Genomic DNA, 24,290 nt, shown 5'->3' on the forward strand with positions numbered 1-24,290 from the left:
TCTTCCCTCTCCTCTTCCCTCTCCCCTCTCCTCTTCCCTCTCCTCTTTCCTCTCCTCTCCGCTCCTCTCCTCTTCCCTCTCCTCTTTCCTCTCCTCTCCGCTCCTCTCCTCTTCCCTCTCCTCTTCCCTCTCCTCTTCCCTCTCCTCTTCCCTCTCCTCTTTCCTCTCCTCTTTCCTCTCCTCTTTCCTCTCCTCTTTCCTCTCCTCTTCCCTCTCCTCTTCCTTCTCCCCTCTCCTCTTTCCTCTCCTCTTTCCTCTCCTCTTTCCTCTCCTGTTTCCTCTCCTCTTCCCTCTCCTCTTCCCTCTCCTCTTCCATCTCCTCTTCCCTCTCCTCTCCTCTTCCCTCTCCCCTCTCCTATTCCCTCTCCTCTTCCCTCTCCCCTCTCCTATTCCCTCTCCTCTTCCCTCTCCTCTTCCCTCTCCCCTCTCCTCTTCCCTCTCCTCTTTCCTCTCCTCTCCGCTCCTCTCCTCTTCCCTCTCCTCTTTCCTCTCCTCTCCGCTCCTCTCCTCTTCCCTCTCCTCTCCCCTCTCCTCTCCCCTCTCCTCTTTCCTCTCCCCTCTCCTCTCCCCTCTCCTCTTTCCTCTCCTCTTTCCTCTCCTCTTTCCTCTCCTCTTTCCTCTCCTCTTTCCTCTCCTCTTTCCTCTCCTCTTTCCTCTCCTCTTTCCTCTCCTCTTCCCTCTCCTCTTCCCTCTCCTCTCTCCTATTCCCTCTCCTCTTCCCTCTCCCCTCTCCTCTTTCCTCTCCTCTTTCCTTTCCTCTCCTCTCCTCTCCTATTCCCTCTCCTCTTCCCTCTCCTCTCCTCTCCTATTCCCTCTCCTCTTCCCTCTCCTCTTTCCTCTCCTCTCCTCTCTCCTCTCCCCTCTCCCCGCTCCTCTCCTCTCTCCTCTCCCCTCTCCCCTCTCCTCTTCCCGCTCCTCCCCTCTCCTCTCCTCTCCCCTCTCCTCTTCCCGCTCCTCTCCTCCTCTCTCCTCTCCTCTCTCCTCTTCCCTCTCCTCTCCCCTCTCCTCTCCTCTCCTATTCCCTCTCCTCCTCTCCTCTCCTCTCCCCTCTCCTCTCCTCTCCTCTCCTCTATCCTCTCCTCTCCTCTTTCCTCTCCTCTCCTCTCTCCCCAGGGTGTTCATTTGAGCCCAGCAGCCATCAGCGTCCGATCTATTTCAACAACCAAGGCCAATCTGTGGAGTGTGTCAACGATGGCTTCAGTTCTTACCTGGTGAGACTTTCAGACAAAAATACTGTTTATTTATTTTTCCCTCCAGCCTAGTCCTGCTGTAGACAGGGTGGTAGGATAACGTCTGGCCACTCTACCATAAAGGCCTGATTGGTGGAGTGCTGCAGAGATGGTTGTCTCTGTCAGGAGCTCTGTCTTGGTCACCTCCCTGACCAAATTCCTCCTCCCCCGATTGCTCAGTTTGTCCGGGCGGCCAGCTCTAGGAAGAGTCCTGGTGGTTCCAAACTTCTTCAATTTAAGAATGATGGAGGCCACTGTGTTCTTGGGGACCTTCAATGCTGCAGAAATATTTTGGCACCCTTCCCCAGATCTGTGCCTTGACACAATCCTGTCTCGGGACCTTTACGGGAAATTCTGTCAACTTCATGGCTTGGTTTTTGATCGATGGAAATTGAAATCGAGCTAAATTTTGAGTCTCATAACAAAGGGTCTAATACTTATGTAAATAAGGTATTTCAGTTATTTTTTATACATTTCTAAACATTTCTAAAAACCTGTTTTTGCTTTGTCATTATGGGGTAATGTGTGTAGATTGATGAGGGAAAACAATTATTTACATTACATTACATTTAACATTTCTATTTAATCCATTTTAGAATAAGGCTGTAACGTAAAAAATAAAATGAGGGAAAAGTCAAGGGGTCTGAATACTGCAAATACAATGAAACTGGAAAAGGGTGTAAATATTACAATTTCACTTTTTTTTACAATTCCCTTATTCCCACTCCTCTCCTCTTCCCTCTCCTCTCCTCTTCCCTCTTCTCTTCCCTCTCCTCTCCTCTTCCCTCTCCATTTCCCTCTCCTCTTCCCTCTCCATTTCCCTCTCCTCTTCCCTCTCCATTTCCCTCTCCTCTTCCCTCTCCTCTCCTCTTCCCTCTCCTCTCCTTTCCTCTCCTCTCCTCTTCCCTCTCCATTTCCCTCTCCTCTCCTCTTCCCTCCCCTCTCCTATTCCCTCCCCTCTCCTATTCCCTTCCCTCTCCTCTTCCCTCTCCTCTCCTATTCCCTCTCCTCTCCTCATCCCTCTCCTATTCCCTCTCCTCTCCTCTTCCCTCTCCTCTCCTTTCCTCTCCTCTCCTCTTCCCTCTCCATTTCCCTCTCCTCTTCCCTCTCCTCTCCTCTTCCCTCTCCTCTCCTCTTCCCTCTCCTCTCCTTTCCTCTCCTCTCCTCTTCCCTCTCCATTTCCCTCTCCTCTCCTCTTCCCTCCCCTCTCCTATTCCCTCCCCTCTCCTATTCCCTTCCCTCTCCTCTTCCCTCTCCTCTCCTATTCCCTCTCCTCTCCTCTTCCCTCTCCTCTCCTTTCCTCTCCTCTCCTCTTCCCTCTCCTCTTCCCTCTCCTCTCCTCTTCCCTCCCCTCTCCTATTCCCTCCCCTCTCCTATTCCCTTCCCTCTCCTCTCCTCTTCCCTCTCCTATTCCCTCTCCTCTCCTCTCCTCTTCCCTCTCCTCTCCTCTCCTCTTCCCTCCCCTCTCCTATTCCCTCCCCTCTCCTATTCCCTTCCCTCTCCTCTTCCCTCTCCTCTCCTATTCCCTCTCCTCTCCTCTTCCCTCTCCTCGCCTCTTACCTCTCCTCTCCATTTCCCTCTCCTCTTCCCTCCCCTCTCCTCTTCCCTCTCCTCTTCCCTCTCCATTTCCCTCTCCTCTCCTCTTCCCTCCCCTCTCCTATTCCCTCTCCTCTCCTATTCCCTCTCCTCTCCTATTTCCTCTCCTCTCCTATTCCCTCTCCTCTCCTCTTACCTCCCCTCTCCTCTTCCCTCTCCTCTTCCCTCTCCCCTTTCCTCTCCTCTTCCCTCTCCACTTCCCTCCTCTTCCCTCTCCTCTCTTATTCCACCACTTGTGCCTTGGTCATCACACTGTCAAGCATACATCTTGATACATCTCACACTCTGCTTGGAAATAGGGTGGCAGGGTAGCCTAGTGGTTAGAGTGTAGAGGTGGCAGGGTAGCCTAGTGGTTAGAGTGTAGAGGTGGCAGGGTAGCCTAGTGGTTAGAGTGTAGAGGTGGCAGGGTAGCCTAGTGGTTAGAGTGTAGAGGTGGCAGGGTAGCCTAGTGGTTAGAGTGTAGAGGTGGCAGGTAGCCTAGTGGTTAGAGTGTAGAAGTGGCAGGGTAGCCTAGTGGTTAGAGTGTAGAGGAGGCAGGGTAGCCTAGTGGTTAGAGTGTAGAGGTGGCAGGGTAGCCTAGTGGTTAGAGTGTAGAGGTGGCAGGTAGCCTAGTGGTTAGAGTGTAGAAGTGGCAGGGTAGCCTAGTGGTTAGAGTGTAGAGGAGGCAGGGTAGCCTAGTGGTTCGAGTGTAGAGGTGGCAGGGTAGCCTAGTGGTTAGAGTGTAGAGGAGGCAGGGTAGCCTAGTGGTTAGAGTGTAGAGGTGGCAGGGTAGCCTAGTGGTTAGAGTGTAGAGGTGGCAGGGTAGCCTAGTGGTTAGAGTGTAGAGGTGGCAGGGTAGCCTAGTGGTTAGAGTGTAGAGGTGGCAGGGTAGCCTAGTGGTTATAGTGTAGAGGTGGCAGGGTAGCCTAGTGGTTAGAGTGTAGAGGTGGCAGGGTAGCCTATTGGTTAGAGTGTAGAGGTGGCAGGGTAGCCTAGTGGTTAGAGTGTAGAGGTGGCAGGGTAGCCTAGTGGTTAGAGTGTAGAGGTGGCAGGGTAGCCTAGTGGTTAGAGCGTTGGACTAGTAACAGACACCCTGATTACACTCTGCTTGGAAAAGCTCTGACGATGGTTTATGCACAGATTTCTGCCTTACGCATGATTGATAAACGAGGCCCCTGGACTGATTTTTTTTATCATGTTGTGGATTTCTGATTGTTTGTTTTGTATGTGCTTTGTTTTTCCCACATGACTGCATATCTAAGATAATGATGTCGGAGATGATCATGTCTAAGACCCCCATGACTTTCCCTGTTTGTTTCTTGTCAGAGAACAAAGGCCCCTCTGACACGTTCGGACAGCGGCGACTCGGAGGACAACTATGTGCCTATGAACCCAGGCTCATCTCCCCTCAACGCCGCCCAGGCGGACAGCCCCAAAAATATCTACATCCCCATGAGCCCCGGGCCGCACCACTTTGACTTCCCAGGGTTCTCAGCCACGCTACCTGCCCGGAAGGGAAGTACCGCCTCGCTGTGTCACCGACCGGGGAGGCTGAGTGACGTCACACCACCACCTATAAATCGCAACCTTAAACCCAACAGGAAATGTGAGTGTCATGTCTCAGTCAATATGAGGCGTTCAGTGTTCTACTCTTTTGGCTGGGGGGCAGTATTGAGTAGCTTGGATAAATAAGGTGCCCAAAGTAAACGGCTCCTCAGTCTCAGTTGCTAATATTTGCATATAATTATTAGTATTGGATAGAAAACACTCTGACGTTTCTAAAACTGTTTGAATGATGTCTGTGAGTATAACAGAACTCATATGGCAGAAACCTGAGGAGAAATCAAAACAGGAAGACAGTTCCCATTGAAATCCCCTTGAGATATGAATGACATATAGAAATGTATAGAAATTTGAATGAGGCTTCTACTGTGTTGTGGGACTGAATGACAGCAGAGTGAATCAGGTGTCTGGCAGTCAGCCATTTTCTGGTCACACCCATTTCACATGATAGCGACCTGCGTTCCATTGCTCATCAAGACACAAAGGAATACTCCGGTTGGAACTTTATTGAAGATTAATGATGAAAACATCCTAATGATTGATTCTGTACTTAGTTTGAAATGTTTCTTCGACCTGTAATATAATTTTTTCAAGTTTTTGTCCGACGTAACGCTGACCAGAACGAGCGTTTGGAGATGTATACCTAACGCACTAACAAAAGTAGCTAATTGGACATAAATAACGGACATTATCGAACAAATTAAGCATTTATTGTGGACCTGCGATTCTTGGGAGTGCATTCTGATGAAGATCATCAAAGGTAAGGGAATATTTAGCATGTAATTTATGGTTTATGTTGACTACAACATGGCGGCTATTTTGACTTGATTGTTCTGAGCGCCGTCTCAGATTATTGCATCGTTTGCCTTTTCCGTAAAGTTTTTTTGAAATCTGACACAGCGGTTGCATTAAGGAGAGGTATATCTATAATTCCATGTGTATAACTTGTATTATCATCTACATGTATGATGAGTATTTCTGTTGAATCGATGTGGCCATGCAAAATCACTGGATGTTTTTGGAACTAGTGAACGTAACGCGCCAATGTAAACTCAGATTTTTTTATATAAATATGAACTTTATCAAACAAAACATACATGTATTGTGTAACATGAAGTCCTATGAGTGTCATCTGATGAAGATCATCAAAGGTTAGTGATTCATTTTATCTCTATTTGTGCTTTTTGTGACTCCTCTCTTTGGCTAGGAAAATGGCTGTGTTTATTCTGTGGCTTGTTGGTGACCTAACGTAATCGTTTGTGTTGTTTTCGCCGTAAATCCTGTTTGAAATCGGACACTGTAGTGGGATTAACAACAAGAATACCTTTAAAACGGTATAAGATACATGTATGTTTGAGGAATTTTAATTATGAGATTTCTGTTGTTTTGAATTTGGCGCCCTGCACTTTTACTGGCTGTTGTCATATTAACGGGATTGCAGCCCTAAGAGGTTTTAAGAGACTCTGTCATGATACCAAACTCTCACATTGTGTCATATTATACATTCTTAGTTTATCATATTGTTCTTTTGGAACACTTTGTTTTCTGATTTCTGTCTAAACCCAACAACCCTCTACATTTAGATGTAATATGTTTTCTGTCTAAACCCAACAGCCCTCTACATTTAGATGTAATATGTTTTCTGTCTAAACCCAACAACCCTCTACATTTAGATGTAATATGTTTTCTGTCTAAACCCAACAACCCTCTACATTTAGATGTAATATGTTTTCTGTCTAAACCCAACAACCCTCTACATTTAGATGTAATGTGTTTTCTGATTTCTGTCTAAACCCAACAACCCTCTACATTTAGAGAACAATTAGACAGTTGAGAAGAAACTGAAGTTGTTTTGTTTGTTTATGTCCTCAGCCAAGCCGACACCTCTGGATCTGAGGAACAATGGCATCATTGATGAGCTCCCATTTAAGAGTCCAATCACCATGTCCTGGACACGACCCATGTGAGTCCCATATCAGTTATACTAGCTACCTGACCCATATCCCATATCAGTTATACTAGCTACCTGACCTATGTCCCATATCAGTTATACGAGCTACCTGACCCATGTCCCATATCAGTTAAACTAGCTACCTGACCCATGTCCCATATCAGTTAAACTAGCTACCTGACCCATGTCCCATATCAGTTAAACTAGCTACCTGACCCATGTCCCATATCAGTTAAACTAGCTACCTGACCCATGTCCCATATCAGTTAAACTAGCTACCTGACCCATGTCCCATATCAGTTAAACTAGCTACCTGACCTATGTCCCATATCAGTTATACTAGCTACCTGACCCATGTCCCATATCAGTTAAACTAGCTACCTGACCCATGTCCCATATCAGTTAAACTAGCTACCTGACCCATGTCCCATATCAGTTAAACTAGCTACCTGACCTATGTCCCATATCAGTTATACTAGCTACCTGACCCATGTCCCATATCAGTTAAACTAGCTACCTGACCCATGTCCCATATCAGTTATACGAGCTACCTGACCCATGTCCCATATCAGTTAAACTAGCTACCTGACCCATGTCCCATATCAGTTAAACTAGCTACCTGACCCATGTCCCATATCAGTTAAACTAGCTACCTGACCCATGTCCCATATCAGTTATACTAGCTACCTGACCCATGTCCCATATCAGTTAAACTAGCTACCTGACCCATGTCCCATATCAGTTAAACTAGCTACCTGACCCATGTCCCATATCAGTTAAACTAGCTACCTGACCCATGTCCCATATCAGTTAAACTAGCTACCTGACCCATGTCCCATATCAGTTATACGAGCTACCTGACCCATATCAGTCATCCATCCTATTGGATCCAGACTGCTGTCACTCCAGTTAGTGTTTTTCGAGGTATAAAGGTAGAACTTTCAAACCTTATTTTAAAGAGATGAGTAGTGAGAAGTGCAAGGATACGCTAGACTAAAACATGACATTTTTACATCTGCTGATCCAGAGCGTCTTCCAGTCGGTGTGCCCACCATAACCGTTGTTTAATGGTCAAAACAGGTTATACAGGGTGTGAATAGGCCTCCCTGGTCTGAGTAGTACTGCCATAGGGGACAGAATGTGGGGTCACTCAGTCCTCTCTCTCCTCCCAGGCCTCCCTGGTCTGAGTAGTACTGCCATAGGGGTCAGAATGTGGAGTCACTCACAGTCCTCTCTCTCCCCCCAGGCCTCCCTGGTCTGAGTAGTACTGCCATAGGGGTCAGAATGTGGAGTCACTCACAGTCCTCTCTCTCCTCCCAGGCCTCCCTGGTCTGAGTAGTACTGCCATAGGGGACAGAATGTGGAGTCACTCAGTCCTCTCTCTCCCCCCAGGCCTCCCTGGTCTGAGTAGTACTGCCATAGGGGTCAGAATGTGGAGTCACTCACAGTCCTCTCTCTCCCCCCAGGCCTCCCTGGTCTGAGTAGTACTGCCATAGGGGTCAGAATGTGGAGTCACTCACAGTCCTCTCTCTCCCCCCAGGCCTCCCTGGTCTGAGTAGTACTGCCATAGGGGTCAGAATGTGGAGTCACTCACAGTCCTCTCTCTCCCCCCAGGCCTCCCTGGTCTGAGTAGTACTGCCATAGGGGTCAGAATGTGGAGTCACTCACAGTCCTCTCTCTCCTCCCAGTCCTCCCTGGTCTGAGTAGTACTGCCATAGGGGTCAGAATGTGGAGTCACTCACAGTCCTCTCTCTCCTCCCAGGCCTCCCTGGTCTGAGTAGTACTGCCATAGGGGTCAGAATGTGGAGTCACTCACAGTCCTCTCTCTCCTCCCAGTCCTCCCTGGTCTGAGTAGTACTGCCATAGGGGTCAGAATGTGGAGTCACTCACAGTCCTCTCTCTCCTCCCAGGCCTCCCTGGTCTGAGTAGTACTGCCATAGGGGACAGAATGTGGAGTCACTCACAGTCCTCTCTCTCCCCCCAGGCCTCCCTGGTCTGAGTAGTACTGCCATAGGGGACAGAATGTGGAGTCACTCACAGTCCTCTCTCTCCTCCCTGGTCTGAGTAGTACTGCCATAGGGGACAGAATGTGGAGTCACTCACAGTCCTCTCTCTCCTCCCAGGCCTCCCTGGTCTGAGTAGTACTGCCATAGGGGTCAGAATGTGGGGTCACTCACAGTCCTCTCTCTCCCCCCAGGCCTGTGAACTCAGGTGGCATGTCCTCCCAGCACTGTAGACCCATCTCCACCCAGAGTATCACCAGCACTGACTCCGCAGACAGCGAGGAGAACTACGTAGCCATGGTGAGTCCCTACAACAGGACACATGTACCTTATACCCTATGTAGTTCACTACTTTTCATCAGTGCCCCATAGGGAATAGGGTGCCATTTGAGATTTAGGTTTACTGAGCTGACATACTGTAGTAGAGGACACAGGGCTGTAAGTAGGACAATATAGGGTATAGGCATTTGGGATACAACCTTACTGAGCCTACATACTGTAGTAGAGGACACAGGGCTGTAAGTAGCACTATATAGGGAATAGCCATTTGGGATACAACCTTACTGAGCCTACATACTGTAGTAGAGGACACAGGGCTGTAAGTAGCACTATATAGGGAATAGCCATTTGGGATACAACCTTACTGAGCCTACATACTGTAGTAGAGGACACAGGGCTGTAAGTAGCACTATATAGGGAATAGCCATTTGGGATACAACCTTACTGAGCCTACATACTGTAGTAGAGGACACAGGGCTGTAAGTAGCACTATATAGGGAATAGCCATTTGGGATACAACCTTACTGAGCCTACATACTGTAGTAGAGGACACAGGGCTGTAAGTAGCACTATATAGGGAATAGCCATTTGGGATACAACCTTACTGAGCCTACATACTGTAGTAGAGGACACAGGGCTGTAAGTAGCACTATATAGGGAATAGCCATTTGGGATACCACCTTACTGAGCCTACATACTGTAGTAGAGGACACAGGGCTGTAAGTAGCACTATATAGGGAATAGCCATTTGGGATACAACCTTACTGAGCCTACATACTGTAGTAGAGGACACAGGGCTGTAAGTAGCACTATATAGGGAATAGCCATTTGGGATACAACCTTACTGAGCCTACATACTGTAGTAGAGGACACAGGGCTGTAAATAGCACTATATAGGGAATAGCCATTTGGGATACAACCTTACTGAGCCTACATACTGTAGTAGAGGACACAGGGCTATAAGTAGCACTATATAGGGAATAGTACATAGTACAAATCTGTCGTTCTGCCCCTGAACAGGCAGTTAACCCACTGTTCCCAGGCCGTCATTGAAAATAAGAATGTGTTCTTAACTGACTTGCCTCGTTAAATAAAGGTAAAATTAAAATAAATAAAAAAATAAAAAATAGCCATTTGGGACTGCAGCTCAGTATATTATGTTTTGTCTTTATGATAGGATATAATTCAACGTTGACCCATGAACTTGGCCTCCGTTTATCCTGGACATGTTCCATGTAAACATTATAAACTTCCTGAGCCTGTACAGAGCATTCTGGAAGTATCCAGACCCCTTGACTTTTTACACATTTTGTTACTTTACAGCCTCATTCTACAATTCAATTGATTCAAAAATGATATATAAAATAATAATAGTGATGTCATTATGGGGTATTGTGTGTCGATTGATGAGGGGAAAAAAGTGATTTAATCAATTTTAGAATAAGGCTGTAACGTAACAAAATGTGGAAAAAGTCAAGGGGTCTGAATACTTTATAGTGTATTTGTCTTGGTTAATGAGTGTTTTACCTTTGTGTGGGCCGCAGATATATACTTCAAGTCTTGAAGAGGGTTACTATGAAGTATCTGAGGTATATAGTATCTGAGGTATATAGTATCTGAGGTATATAGTATCTGGGGTATATAGTATCTGAGGTATATAGTATCTGAGGTATATAGTATCTGAGGTATATAGTATCTGAGGTATATAGTATCTGAGGTATATAGTATCTGAGGTATATAGTATCTGAGGTATATAGTATCTGGGGTATATAGTATCTGGGGTATATAGTATCTGGGGTATATAGTATCTGGGGTATATAGCATCTGAGGTATATAGCATCTGAGGTATATAGTATCTGGGGTATATAGTATCTGAGGTATATAGTATCTGGGGTATATAGTATCTGAGGTATATAGTATCTGGGGTATATAGTATCTGAGGTATATAGTATCTGGGGTATATAGTATCTGGGGTATATAGTATCTGGGGTATATAGTATCTGGGGTATATAGTATCTGGGGTATATAGTATCTGGGGTATATAGTATCTGAGGTATATCAGGGTTACTATGAAGTATCTGAGGTATATAGTATCTGGGGTATATAGTATCTGAGGTATATAGTATCTGAGGTGTATAGTATCTGGTGTATATAGTATCTGAGGTATATCACAGCCCAGAGTTACTATAAATGAATTCAAGTGTTAGCCATGTGTGTGTTTACACTTCCCCTCTTTTTCTCTGTTCTCCATCAGCAGAACCCAGCGTCTACCTCCCCTGCAGTGAGTGGTACCAGCAGCCCCGCCCCTAGGAAGTGTGGCAATGTGGACTACTTGGCTCTGGACTTCCAGCCGGGCTCCCCCAGTCCACACAGAAAGGTACACACACACACACCCGCCACACTGATCCTCAACACGTCTGCCCCACAAGAGTGTGTGCTCAGCCCCCTCCTGTGCTCCCTGTTCCCTCACGTCTCCAACTCAATCGTGGTGTTAGCTGATGACACAACAGGAGTAGGCTTGATAACTGAGACGGCCTAAAGGGAGAAGGTGGGAGCACTGGCGGAATGATGCCATGAAAAACAACCTCTCCCTCAACATCAACAAAACGAAGGAGCTGATCGTGGACGACAGGATACACCATCAGGGCGGCAGGGTAGCCTAGTGGTTAGAGCTGTTGGACTAGTAACCGGAAGGTTGCAAGTTCAAACCCCTGAGCTGACAAGGTACAAATCTGTCGTTCTGCCCCTGAACAGGCAGTTAACCCACTGTTCCCAGGCCATCATTGAAAATAAGAATTTGGTCTTAACTGACTTGCCTGGTTAAATAAAGGTAAAATTAAAAAAAAAAAAATTTAAATCCACATCGACGGGCCGCAGTAGAGAGGGTCAAAAGCTTCGTTCCTTGGCATCACTGAAGACCCAAAATGGTCCCCTTCACAACTTCTACCTCAGGAGGCTGAAGAAATTCATCTTTGCTTCTGAGACCCTCAGAAACATCTATATTTGTTTTAATTTTTGCTACAGGGGAGAGGATATGAATGAACCAATTGTAAACTGGGGATGATTTGGTGACCAGATTGGGAATTTAGCCAGGACACCGGGGTTAACACCCCTACGCTTACGATAAGTGTCATGGGATCTTTAATGACCTCAGAGAGTCAGGACACCCGTTTAACATCCCATCCGAAAGACAGCACCCTACACAGGACAGTGTCCCCAATCACTGCCCTGGGACATTGGGATATTTCAGACCAGAGGAAAGAGTGCCTCCTACTGGCCCTCCAGTACTGACACCACTTCCAGCAGTATCTGGTCTCCCATCCAGGGACTGACCAGGACCAACCCTGCTTAGCTTCAGAAGCAAGCCAGCAGTGGTATTTAGGGTGGTATGCTGCTGGCCATGGTGGTATGCTGCTGGCCAGGGTGGTATGCAGCTAGCCATGGTGGTGTGCTGCTGGCCATGGTGGTATGCTGCTGGCCAGAGTGGTGTGCTGCTGGCCAGGGTGGTGTGCTGCTGGCCAGGGTGATATGCTGCTGGCCATGGTGGTATGCTGCTGGCCATGGTGGTATGCTGCTGGCCATGGTGGTATGCTGCTGGCCAGGGTGGTGTGCTGCTGGCCAGGGTGGTGTGCTGCTGGAGGGAGGTAGGAGGGGGGGGGGCTGTCTCAATCAACCCTCAGAATCAGAGGTAAGGGGGGGCTGTCTCAATCAACCCTCTGAATCAGAGAGGTATTTTATTTATTATTTATTTTATTTCACCTTTATTTAACCAGGTAGGCCAGTTGAGAACACCTTTATTTAACCAGGTAGGCTAGTTGAGAACAAGTTCTCATTTACAATTGCGACCTGGCCAAGATAAAGCAAAGCAGTTTGACACATACAACGACACAGAGTTACACATGGAGTAAAACAAACATACAGTCAATAATACAGTATAAACAAGTCTATATACAATGTGAGCAAATGAGGTGAGATAAGGGAGGTAAAGGCAAAAAAAGGCCATGGTGGCAAAGTAAATACAATATAGCAAGTAAAACACTGGAATGGTAGATTTGCAGTGGAAGAATGTGCAAAGTAGAAATAAAAATAATGGGGTGCAAAGGAGCAAAAATAAAGAAATAAATGAAATACAGTAGGGAAAGAGGTAGTTGTTTGGGCTAAATTATAGGTGGGCTATGTACAGGTGCAGTAATCTGTGAGCTGCTCTGACAGTTGGTGCTTAAAGCTAGTGAGGGAAATAAGTGTTTCCAGTTTCAGTGCTTTTTGTAGTTCGTTCCAGTTATTGGCAGCAGAGAACTGGAAGGAGAGGCGGCCAAAGAAAGAATTGGTTTTGGGGGTGACTAGAGAGATATACCTGCTGGAGCGTGTGCTACAGGTGGGTGATGCTATGGTGACCAGCGAGCTGAGATAAGGGGGACTTTACCTAGCAGGGTCTTGTAGATGACATGGAGCCAGTGGGTTTGTTGAGTAGGGTATTGGAGGCTATTTTGTAAATGACATCGCCAAAGTCGAGGATTGGTAGGATGGTCAGTTTTACAAGGGTATGTTTGGCAGCATGAGTGAAGGATGCTTTGTTGCGAAAGATGAAGCCAATTCTAGATTTAACTTTGGATTGGAGATGTTTGATATGGGTCTGGAAGGAGAGTTTACAGTCTAACCAGACACCTAAGTATTTGTAGTTGTCCACGTATTCTAAGTCAGAGCCATCCAGAGTAGTGATGTTGGACAGGAGGGCAGGTGCGGGTAGCGATTGGTTGAAGAGCATGCATTTAGTTTTACTTGTATTTAAGAGCAATTGGAGGCCACGGAAGGAGAGTTGTATGGCATTGAAGCTTGCCTGGAGGGTTGTTAACACAGTGTCCAAAGAAGGGCCAGAAGTATACAGAATGGTGTCGTCTGCGTAGAGGTGGATCAGAGACTCACCAGCAGCAAGAGCGACATCATTGATATATACAGAGAAGAGAGTCGGTCCAAGAATTGAACCCTGTGGCACCCCCATAGAGACTGCCAGAGGTCCGGACAGCAGACCCTCCGATTTGACACACTGAACTCTATCAGAAAAGTAGTTGGTGAACCAGGCGAGGCAATCATTTGAGAAACCAAGGCTGTCGAGTCTGCCGATGAGGATGTGGTGATTGACAGAGTCGAAAGCCTTGGCCAGATCAATGAATACGGCTGCGCAGTAATGTCTCTTATCGATGGTGGTTATGATATCGTTTAGGACCTTGAGCGTGGCTGAGGTGCACCCATGACCAGCTCTGAAACCAGATTGGACAGCAGAGAAGGTATGGTGAGATTCGAAATGGTCGGTAATCTGTTTGTTGACTTGGCTTTCGAAGACCTTAGAAAGGCAGGGTAGGATGGATATAGGTCTGTAGCAGTTTGGGCCAAGAGTGTCCCCCCCGTTGAAGAGGGGGATGACCGCAGCTGCTTTCCAATCTTAGCCAGCTGCAATCTCCAATCTTAGGTAAGGGGGGGGGCTGTCTTAATCAATACACACCATCCTATAATATTACTGTCTATATTGTCTACACACACCATCCTATGTAACTACTGTCTATACTGTCTATACACACCATCCTATATAACTACTGTCTATACTGTCTATACACACCATCCTGTATAACTACTGTCTATACACACCATCCTATATAACTACTGTCTATACTGTCTATACACACCATCCTATATTACTGTCTATACACACCATCCGTTATAACTACCGTCTATACTGTCTATTCACACTATCCTATATAACTACTGTCTATACACACCATCCTATATAACTACTGCCTATACTGTCTATACACACCATCCTATATAACTACTGTCTATACACACCATCCTATATAACTACTGTCTATACACACCATTCTATATAACTACTGTCTATACACACCATCCTATATAACTACTGTCTATACACACCATCCTATATAACTACTGTCTATACACACCATCTTATATAACTACTGTCTACACACACTGTCCTATATAACTACTGTCTATACACACCATTCTATATAACTACTGTCTATACACACCATCCTATATAACTACTGTCTATACACACCATCCTATATAACTACTGTCTATACACACCATCTTATATAACTACTGTCTACACACACTGTCCTATATAACTACTGTCTATACACACCATCCTATATAACTACTGTCTATACTGTCTATACACACCATCCTATATAACTACTGTCTATACACACCATCCTATATAACTACTGTCTATACACACCATCCTATATAACTACTGTCTATACTGTCTATACACACCATCATATACAGTACATATATACATATATGTTTATATTCCGAACTTTGATTTTCAATCCAATTGCCATGGGGTTTTGTAGTGTGTTTTTAAATAATGCATTCTCGATGTAGCTCATTCTATCTGCTGCTGTACATATCATTCTTTCTATATATTGTGTAAATTAATATAGTGTAAATGCCCCCCCCTCCCCAAAAAAATCTATTTAGTTTGTCCTTATCCAGTTTCTGTGCTGTTCTAATATTAATATTCATGCCGTTCTCCTCTCCACTCTCTTCTCCTCTCCACTCATCTCCTCTCCTCCATTCTCCTTTCTTCTCTTCTCCTCTCCTTTCCACTCATATCCTCTCTACTCTCCTCTCCACTCATCTCTCCACTCATCTCTCCACTTTCCTCTCCACTCTCCTCTCTCCAATCTCTCTCCTCTCCTCTCTACTCTCTCCACTCATCTCTCCACTCATCTCTCCACTCATCTCTCCACTCATCTCTCCACTCATCTCTCCACTCCTCTCCACTCCCTCCTCTCCTCTTGACTCCTCTCCACTCTCCTCTCCACTCCCTCCTCTCCTCTTGACTCCTCTCCCCTTAACTCCTATCCTCTCTCCTCTCCACTCCCTCCTCTTCTCTTGACTCCTCTCCACTCCACTCTCCTCTCCACTCCCTCCTCTCCTCTTGACTCCTCTCCTCTCCACTCTCCTCTCCACTCCCTCCTCTCCTCTTGACTCCTCTCCACTCTCCTCTCCACTCTCCTCTCCTACACACTCCTCCTCCTCCTCTCCTCTTGACTCCTCTCCCTCTAACTCCTCTTCTCCTCTCCACTCCCTCCTCTCCTCTTGACTCCTCTCCTCTCTCCTCTCCACTCCCTCCTCTCATCTTGACTCCTCTCCTCTCCATTCTCCTCTCCACTCCCTCCTCTCCTCTTGACTCCTCTCTTCTCCACTCTCCTCTCCACTCCCTCCTCTCCTCTTGACTCCTCTCCACCTCCTCTCCCTCCCTCTCCTCTTGACTCCTCTCCACTCTCCCTCTCCACTCCTCTCCTCCTCCTCCCTCCTCTCCACTCCCTCCCTCTCCACTCCCTCTCCACTCCTCTTGACTCCTCTCCACTCTCTCCTCTCCACTCCCTTCCTCTCCCTCCTTCCTTGACTCCTCTCCTCTCCACTCTCCACTCACTCCCTCCTCTCCTCTCCACTCTCCTCTCCACTCCCTCCTCTCCTCTCCACTCCTCTCCTCTCCTCTCCCCTCCACTCCTCTCCTCTCCCCTCTCCACTCCCTCCTCTCCTCTTGACTCCTCTCCTCTCCACTCTCCTCTCCACTCCACTCCCTCCTCTCCACTCCTCCTCTCCTCTCCTCTCCTCTCCCCCTCCTCTCCTCTCCACTCCCTCCTATCCTCTTGACTCCTCTCCACTCTCCTCTCCTCTTGACTCCTCTCCACTCTCCTCTCCTCTTGATTCCTCTCCACTCTCCTCTCCACTCCCTCCTCTCCTCTTGACTCCTCTTCTCTTTCCCTAGCCCTCTACGTCCTCGGTGACATCTGATGAGAAGGTGGACTATGTCCAGGTGGACAAGGAGAAGACGCAGGCCCTCCAGAACACCATGCAGGAGTGGACAGACGTCCGACAGTCCACCGACCCCGCCCCTAAGACTGTAAAGTCCTGACAGTAACCATGGGGAAGACACAGCGCTCTGACCTTACCTCATGTCAAGACAAGCATCTCCTATAGGATGTTACACTGTTACTGACAGAAGTCAGTTTGAGGAGTGAAGGAACATTTATGGATGGCGGAGACACAGATTACCTCTGTTGGACAGGCTAAAATTACTTGAGGACTGAAATGAGTTGAGGACCGAAATGAGGACTGAAATGAGTTGAGGACTGAAATGAGTTGAGGACTGAAATGAGGACTGAAATGAGTTGAGGACTGAAATGAGTTGAGGACTGAAATGAGGACTTGGCTCAAAAAGAGGAGACAAAAAGTCAACGCCTAGCTGTGTTCTGTGATGATCATCAGTGCTGTGCAGCAAGCGCTTGATGCAGACGGACAGAGACCCAACCTGAACCTGCCAAAGCTTTTCTTCCTAAAGAGACTGTTAAAGCTAGACTGGAGTGAACTTGCCTTCCGGAATACTAACCTGTACAGTAACCTTCTAGATTTTTCTCTGACTCAAGCTTTGGGGAACAACTCTTCTAGTTCTTTTCTACAGCCATTTCAACTGTAACACGACCCTGAGTGTGTTTTCTTCCTGTCTAGCGGGTCAGCTAATGTACATAGCTACTTCAAACTATTTGTTTTCTTCCTGTTTAGCCACTGTAAAACTATTTGCTGCCAGTCAAACTGCTATCGTTATCTAACCACCCAACCAGGCAGTGGAAATTGTATTGTATTGTATCAGAAATGCATATTCTATTACAGATGCAGCCTCATTTTGCTTGATAGGACATGGGGCGGGGCGGGGGCTCGTCAGGCTCGCTCTCCCATTCTATTCTGACTTCAATCCACCATTTTAGCTGAGCCTTGCAGAAGTGAAACAAGCGTAGAGGTTATTTTCACTGCACTGCAGGCAGTCATTTCAGCTTAGCCGTGCACGTCTGGTGTAGGAGACCAAATAACAGCCTTACAATAAAATATTCTCTCCAGGAGCCTTAATGAGAATTTCAAAATGGCTGTCGGTTGATCGAGCTCGTTTAAATAATGTATTCATCCATAAATACTGGTTCTTCCGTTAACGTGGTGACTCTGGTTGCAGTGACTGCTCTTAAACAATAGACGGAAGCTCAGACATGTCAGACAGAAATAATGAAGACCGTGTAAAAGAAGAGACAGCATCTCATTTAGTTTATATTTGCATATAATGGTGAAAAGGGGGTGTGTCCCAAATGACCCCTTATTCTCCTATGGGCCCTGGTCTAAAGGAGTGCACTATGGGCCCTGGTCTAAAGGAGTGCACTATGGGCCCTGGTCTAAAGGAGTGCACTATGGGCCCTGGTCTAAAGGAGTGCACTATGGGCCCTGGTCTAAAGTAGTGCACTGTGGGCCCTGGTCTAAAGGAGTGCACTATGGGAGAAGGGTGCCATTTGAGACACAGATGGTGTGAAATATCTGGGTTTGGTTCATTGATGCTCTACACTAGAACAGTTTTCCTTGGGGGAACCCCTCAGCTACTGTCTCTCTCTAATGGACTCCAGAGAATTAGAGATGTCAAAGAGAGAAATGTTGCCAGGAGGGGTAATATCCAATGTAAGGAAAAGCTCCTGGTTTCTATACCACTTCAACATTATAACACACACGTAGACGTACACACATTCACAAACACACACACCCTACATGAACATGTGCACTGACAGACAGGTTGACAAGGAGGAACATTTACTGAGTCGTTATAACGTTGGACACAGAGGTCAACATATAACAGAGGTCAATGTGTCCACGTTCGTTTCCTCTAAACGGATTTCTTTGACATTTTCTGCACAATTACCTGCAGTTTTGGTTCTGAGATAAAGCATTTATTTTGAAACAAAGTGAAAACCAAATCCCAAACGGCGTCAATAACCTAACTTTTTTTTTTTTACGAAGAAAACAAAATCTGGGTGCCATTTTAGAAAAGTGTAATGTATTCCAATTGGCACTCTAATGGGCCCTGGTCTAAAGTAGTTCACTAAGGGTCCTGGTCTAAAGTAGTTCACTATAGGCCCTGGTCTAAAGTAGTTCACTATAGGCCCTGGCCTAAAGTAGTTCACTATAGGCCCTGATCTAAAGTAGTACACTATAGGCCCTGGTCTAAAGTAGTTCACTATAGGCCCTGATCTAAAGTAGTTCACTATAGGCCCTGGTCTAAAGTAGTTCACTATAGTCCCTGGTCTAAAGTAGTTCACTATAGGCCCTGGTCTAAAGTAGTTCACTATAGGCCCTGGTCTAAAGTAGTTCACTATAGTCCCTGGTCTAAAGTAGTTCACTATAGGCCCTGGTCTAAAGTAGTTCACTATAGGCCCTGGTCTAAAGTAGTTCACTATAGGCCCTGGTCTAAAGTAGTTCACTATAGGCCCTGGTCTAAAGTAGTTCACTATAGGCCCTGGTCTAAAGTAGTTCACTATAGGCCCTGGTCTAAAGTAGTTCACTATAGGCCCTGGTCTAAAGTAGTTCACTATAGGCCCTGGTCTAAAGTAGTACACTATAAGCCCTGGCCTAAAGTAGTTAACTATGGGCCCTGGTCTAAAGTAGTTCACTATGGGCCCTGGTCTAAAGTAGTTAACTATAGGCCATGGTCTAAAGTAGTTAACTATGGGCCCTGGTCTAAAGTAGTTCACTATGGGCCCTGGTCTAAAGTAGTTCACTATAGGCCATGGTCTAAAGTAGTTCACTATAGGCCCTGGTCTAAAGTAGTTCACTATAGGCCATGGTCTAAAGTAGTTAACTATGGGCCCTGGTCTAAAGTAGTTCACTATGGGCCCTGGTCTAATGTAGTTCACTATAGGCCCTGGTCTAAAGTAGTTCACTATAGGCCCTGGTCTAAAGTAGTTCACTATAGGCCTTGGTCTAAAGTAGTTCACTATAGGCCCTGGTCTAAAGTAGTTCACTATAGGCCCTGGTCTAAAGTAGTTCACTATAGGCCCTGGTCTAAAGTAGTACACTATAAGCCCTGGCCTAAAGTAGTTAACTATGGGCCCTGGTCTAAAGTAGTTCACTATGGGCCCTGGTCTAAAGTAGTTCACTATAGGCCCTGGTCTAAAGTAGTTCACTATTGGCCCTGGTCTAAAGTAGTTCACTATAGGCCCTGGTCTAAAGTAGTTCACTATAGTGAATAGGATGCCATTTGGTACGCACTGAAGAATTGACGACCCAGTACGGCCAAAAGTTGCTTTTGATTAGATCGACGATGGTGTTATTAATGGTTGCTAATGGTTCCATGTTCATGTTTTCTATCATTATTGTTGTTGTTGTTATTATTATCATTATTTTTTACTGGCAAGGGGGGAGGGGGTTGGGGGGAGGTAATATGCAAATATGTTGGGGCTCAGAATAATTTGGGCTCAGATCTTTGCGGAATAAGTGTGTTATTTTTTCTCTCCAGTTTTTTACGGTTGAATTTTGTGATCCATACTTCTACACAGAGAGACCTGTAGTTGACTAGTGATTCATACTTCTACACAGAGATACCTGTAGTTGACTAGTGATTCATACTCCTACACAGAGAGAGACCTGTAGTTGACTAGTGATTCATACTCCAACACAGAGAGACCTGTAGTTGACTAGTGATTCATACTCCTACACAGAGAGAGCTGTAGTTGACTAGTGATTCATACATTTACACAGAGACCTGTAGTTGACTAGTGATACGTACAACTACACAGAGAGACCTGTAGTTGACTAGTGATTCATACTCCTACACAGAGAGAGACCTGTAGTTGACTGGTGATTCATGCTTCTACACAGATACCTGTAGTTGACTAGTGATTCATACTTCTACACACAGAGAGAGACCTGTAGTTGACTAGTGATCCATACATCTACACAGAGAGACCTGTAGTTGACTAGTGATTCATACTTCTACACACAGAGAGACCTGTAGTTGACTAGTGATTCATACTCCTACACAGAGAGAGACCTGTAGTTGACTAGTGATCCATACATCTACACAGAGAGAGACCTGTAGTTGACTAGTGATTCATACTCCTACACAGAGAGAGACCTGTAGTTGACTAGTGATTCATACTTCTACACAGAGAGAGACCTGTAGTTGACTAGTGATCCATACTTCTACACAGAGAGACCTGTAGTTGACTCGTGATCCATACATCTACACAGAGAGAGACCTGTAGTTGACTCGTGATCCATACATCTACACAGAGAGAGACCTGTAGTTGACTAGTGATCCATACATCTACACAGAGAGACCTGTAGTTGACTAGTGATTCATACTTCTACACAGAGAGAAACCTGTAGTTGACTCGTGATCCATACATCTACACAGAGAGACCTGTAGTTGACTCGTGATCCATACATCTACACAGAGAGACCTGTAGTTGACTCGTGATCCATACATCTACACAGAGAGACCTGTAGTTGACTCGTGATCCATACATCTACACAGAGAGAGACCTGTAGTTGACTCGTGATCCATACATCTACACAGAGAGAGACCTGTAGTTGACTAGTGATCCATACATCTACACAGAGAGAGACCTGTAGTTGACTAGTGATCCATACATCTACACAGAGAGACCTGTAGTTGACTAGTGATTCATACTTCTACACAGAGAGACCTGTAGTTGACTAGTGATTCATACTCCTACACAGAGAGACCTGTAGTTGACTAGTGATCCATACTCCTACACAGAGAGACCTGTAGTTGACTAGTGATTCATACTCCTACACAGAGAGACCTGTAGTTGACTAGTGATTCATACTCCTACACAGAGAGACCTGTAGTTGACTAGTGATTCATACTCCTACACAGAGAGACCTGTAGTTGACTTGTGATTCATACTTCTACACAGAGAGACCTGTAGTTGACTTGTGATTCATACTCCAACACAGATAGACCTGTAGTTGACTAGTGATTCATACTCCTACACAGAGAGAGACATGTAGTTGACTTGTGATTCATACTCCTACACAGAGAGACCTGTAGTTGACTAGTGATTCATACTCCAACACAGAGAGACCTGTAGTTGACTTGTGATTCATACTCCTACACAGAGAGACCTGTAGTTGACTAGTGATTCATACTCCTACACAGAGAGACCTGTAGTGGACTAGTGATTCATACTTCTAATACTTCTACACAGAGAGACCTGTAGTTGACTTGTGATTCATACTCCTACACAGAGAGACCTGTAGTTGACTAGTGATTCATACTCCAACACAGAGAGACCTGTAGTTGACTTGTGATTCATACTCCAACACAGAGAGACCTGTAGTTGACTAGTGATTCATACATCTACACAGAGAGAGACCTGTAGTTGACTCGTGATTCATACTCCTACACAGAGAGACCTGTAGTTGACTTGTGATTCATACTCCAACACAGAGAGACCTGTAGTTGACTAGTGATTCATACTCCTACACAGAGAGACCTGTAGTTGACTAGTGATTCATACTCCTACACAGAGAGACCTGTAGTTGACTAGTGATTCATACTCCTACACAGAGAGACCTGTAGTTGACTAGTGATTCATACTCCTACACAGAGAGACCTGTAGTTGACTTGCACTGATAAAAAAGGCCTTGCTATGTGAACTGTGATTCACAAAGAAGGGATAGTGATTGAAAGGGGTTGTTTCTGTTTTGTCTGCACCCTACCCCCATGTTGACCACTACTGTTGACCACTACTGTTGACCAGGTCACACTCAGGGTGCTATCTCAGATGGCCCCTCTCTGTCTGATGTGAAATGGATAATGCCATTGATTGTGTTGAGAGAGTAACATGTAAGTGAATGAGCTGTGTATGTTGTGTCGTGGGTGGTAGATTGTGTGTTGTTGTAGAGTTATATCATACAGACCTGACTGAGTGGAATAGAGAAAGCTGCTCAATAGGGTCTATCTTTTTTACTGGCTGCAGTGTCCCAAATGGCACCCTTATTCCCTATATATATTGTGCTGTTTTTGACTCGAGCCCTGTTGCCCCTGGTCAGAAGTGGTGCACTGTAGAGAATAGGATGTAATTTGGGACGCGGGCCCCTTACTGAGTCGACATATGGTATTAAGTAGAGGACATGTTGGCTCTTCTGATTTCTACTCCTGTAAAAGCATTTTATCCATTTGTTGGATTGCTTGTGAATTAATGTATTAATTTATTAAGTGTTTTTCAGTTGAAAAAGAAGTGTCAAAACAAACAAACAAAAAAATGGCTCTAGTAACATTAATTTATGCAAATACGTTGTCTTGATTATTTTGTGAAGCAATATGCCAAACAATGCCAATGTGATGGTAAAATGTGGTACATTGGGGATACACAAAATCACACTGTTATTCCTGTATTATATTAGACTCAAATTGTGGACATCAATAAATCGTCAAGTGTAAAAAAAAACAACAACTGAAGTGTTTGTATGGTAGTGGAAGTAGTTTAACGTATGTTGTAGGTTGTAATAGCAGGTTAGCAGTTTTCATCGTGGATCTTGTGCTGGAGGCAGCTCTGCAGAGTGGTCACCGAGCTGGCACAGCCACACAAGTCATTAAATCTTCATTTTAAACCTGAACCTTCATGGCCTAACTCTAAAATGAAGACCAAAAAGCTCATATTTTTTTGTTGTCATACATTTTTACAATAGAAGCCAATATTGACTTTGCAGCTGGCTTATCTAGCGGAAACCACTCAGTTCTGCCTCCAGGAAAAGACTCATTGCAATAAACGTCAGCCTGCGTTGTGATATGTAGAGTGGTCGTGGAGGCCCACTCCCTGACCTGATTCGCTCAGTTAGTCCAATGAGGACCCCTCCCTGACCTGAGTCAGTCAGTCTGTCCAATGAGGCCCACTCCCTGACCTGAGTCACTCAGTTAGTCCAATGAGGCCCACTCCCTGACCTGATTCGCTCAGTTAGTCCAATGAGGCCCACTCCCTGACCTGAGTCAGTCAGTCTGTCCAATGAGGACCACTGCTACTACACACAGGATAAGTAGCCAGTCACTGTCCTCTGCTGTAGGTGACAGATACTGTACATGTGCATTTATCCAGTCTATGGTGAGAACACTACTGAGGGGGTTAGTGCTAACTGGGATCCTTAGGACGTCCCTAGCCATTTTAAATGGCAACTTCAATAGGGTCGGGATCCCTGGACAGCACGGCCTATTCCCACTGCCATTTTGTGAGCTCAAACCAGGTTGCACAAAGCCATGCTGAGGCCATGTCACGCATGCACCAGCGGAGGGAGCTGGTGAGCTAGCTGTCACTACGGCAGCGTGACATCACAGAGGGGATCAGCCTATTGGTGCTGGTCAAGGAAATAGGAAACTAGGGTATAGGATGCTATTTTGGACAGTAGTAAAGTATTTTGTTGAATGGGGGAACTCACCAAACGATCACACCATTATATCATCATCATCCAGATCGATTCAGCACACAGTGTTTGTAAGTTGTGGCACCTCACTTGACAAGTACCTGGATGGGTGAGTCAACGACATCCTCATCAGTGCCATGAGATGAGCAGCATCCAAGATCCCTCCAACTCGGCCAAACATTACACCACCTGGTGTTGGGTAAATCTATTATTGGGTAAGTCATGTGTTACATTACACCACCTGGTGTTGGGTAAGTCATGTGTTACATTACACCATCTGGTATTGGGTAAGTCATGTGTTACATTACACCACCTGGTGTTGGGTAAATCTATTATTGGGTAAGTAATGTGTTACATTACACCACCTGGTATTGGGTAAGTCATGTGTTACATTACACCATC

General features: G+C 45.7%; 1 protein-coding gene across 3 annotated transcripts in view; it reads left to right on the forward strand.

Annotated features, from left to right (window-relative positions):
• The window catches only part of gab2 (GRB2-associated binding protein 2), a 163,479-nt gene extending 144,530 nt beyond the window's left edge, over positions 1-18,949 (forward strand). For 2 of the 3 annotated variants that reach the window (XM_064985427.1, XM_064985429.1), the window contains exons 7-12: positions 1,114-1,211; positions 4,131-4,410; positions 6,240-6,330; positions 8,516-8,621; positions 10,855-10,977; positions 16,402-18,949. In XM_064985427.1, the coding sequence (XP_064841499.1) occupies positions 1,114-1,211; positions 4,131-4,410; positions 6,240-6,330; positions 8,516-8,621; positions 10,855-10,977; positions 16,402-16,548 (845 nt within the window). In that variant the 3' untranslated portion in view covers positions 16,549-18,949. The remainder of the gene's footprint in view (positions 1-1,113; positions 1,212-4,130; positions 4,411-6,239; positions 6,331-8,515; positions 8,622-10,854; positions 10,978-16,401) is intronic. The other variant, XM_064985428.1, reaches the window with a different exon arrangement.
• The last annotated feature ends 5,341 nt before the right edge of the window (positions 18,950-24,290 follow it).

The sequence above is a fragment of the Oncorhynchus masou genome, chromosome 13 (assembly GCF_036934945.1).
Source record: "Oncorhynchus masou masou isolate Uvic2021 chromosome 13, UVic_Omas_1.1, whole genome shotgun sequence".
Lineage (NCBI taxonomy): Eukaryota > Metazoa > Chordata > Actinopteri > Salmoniformes > Salmonidae > Oncorhynchus > Oncorhynchus masou.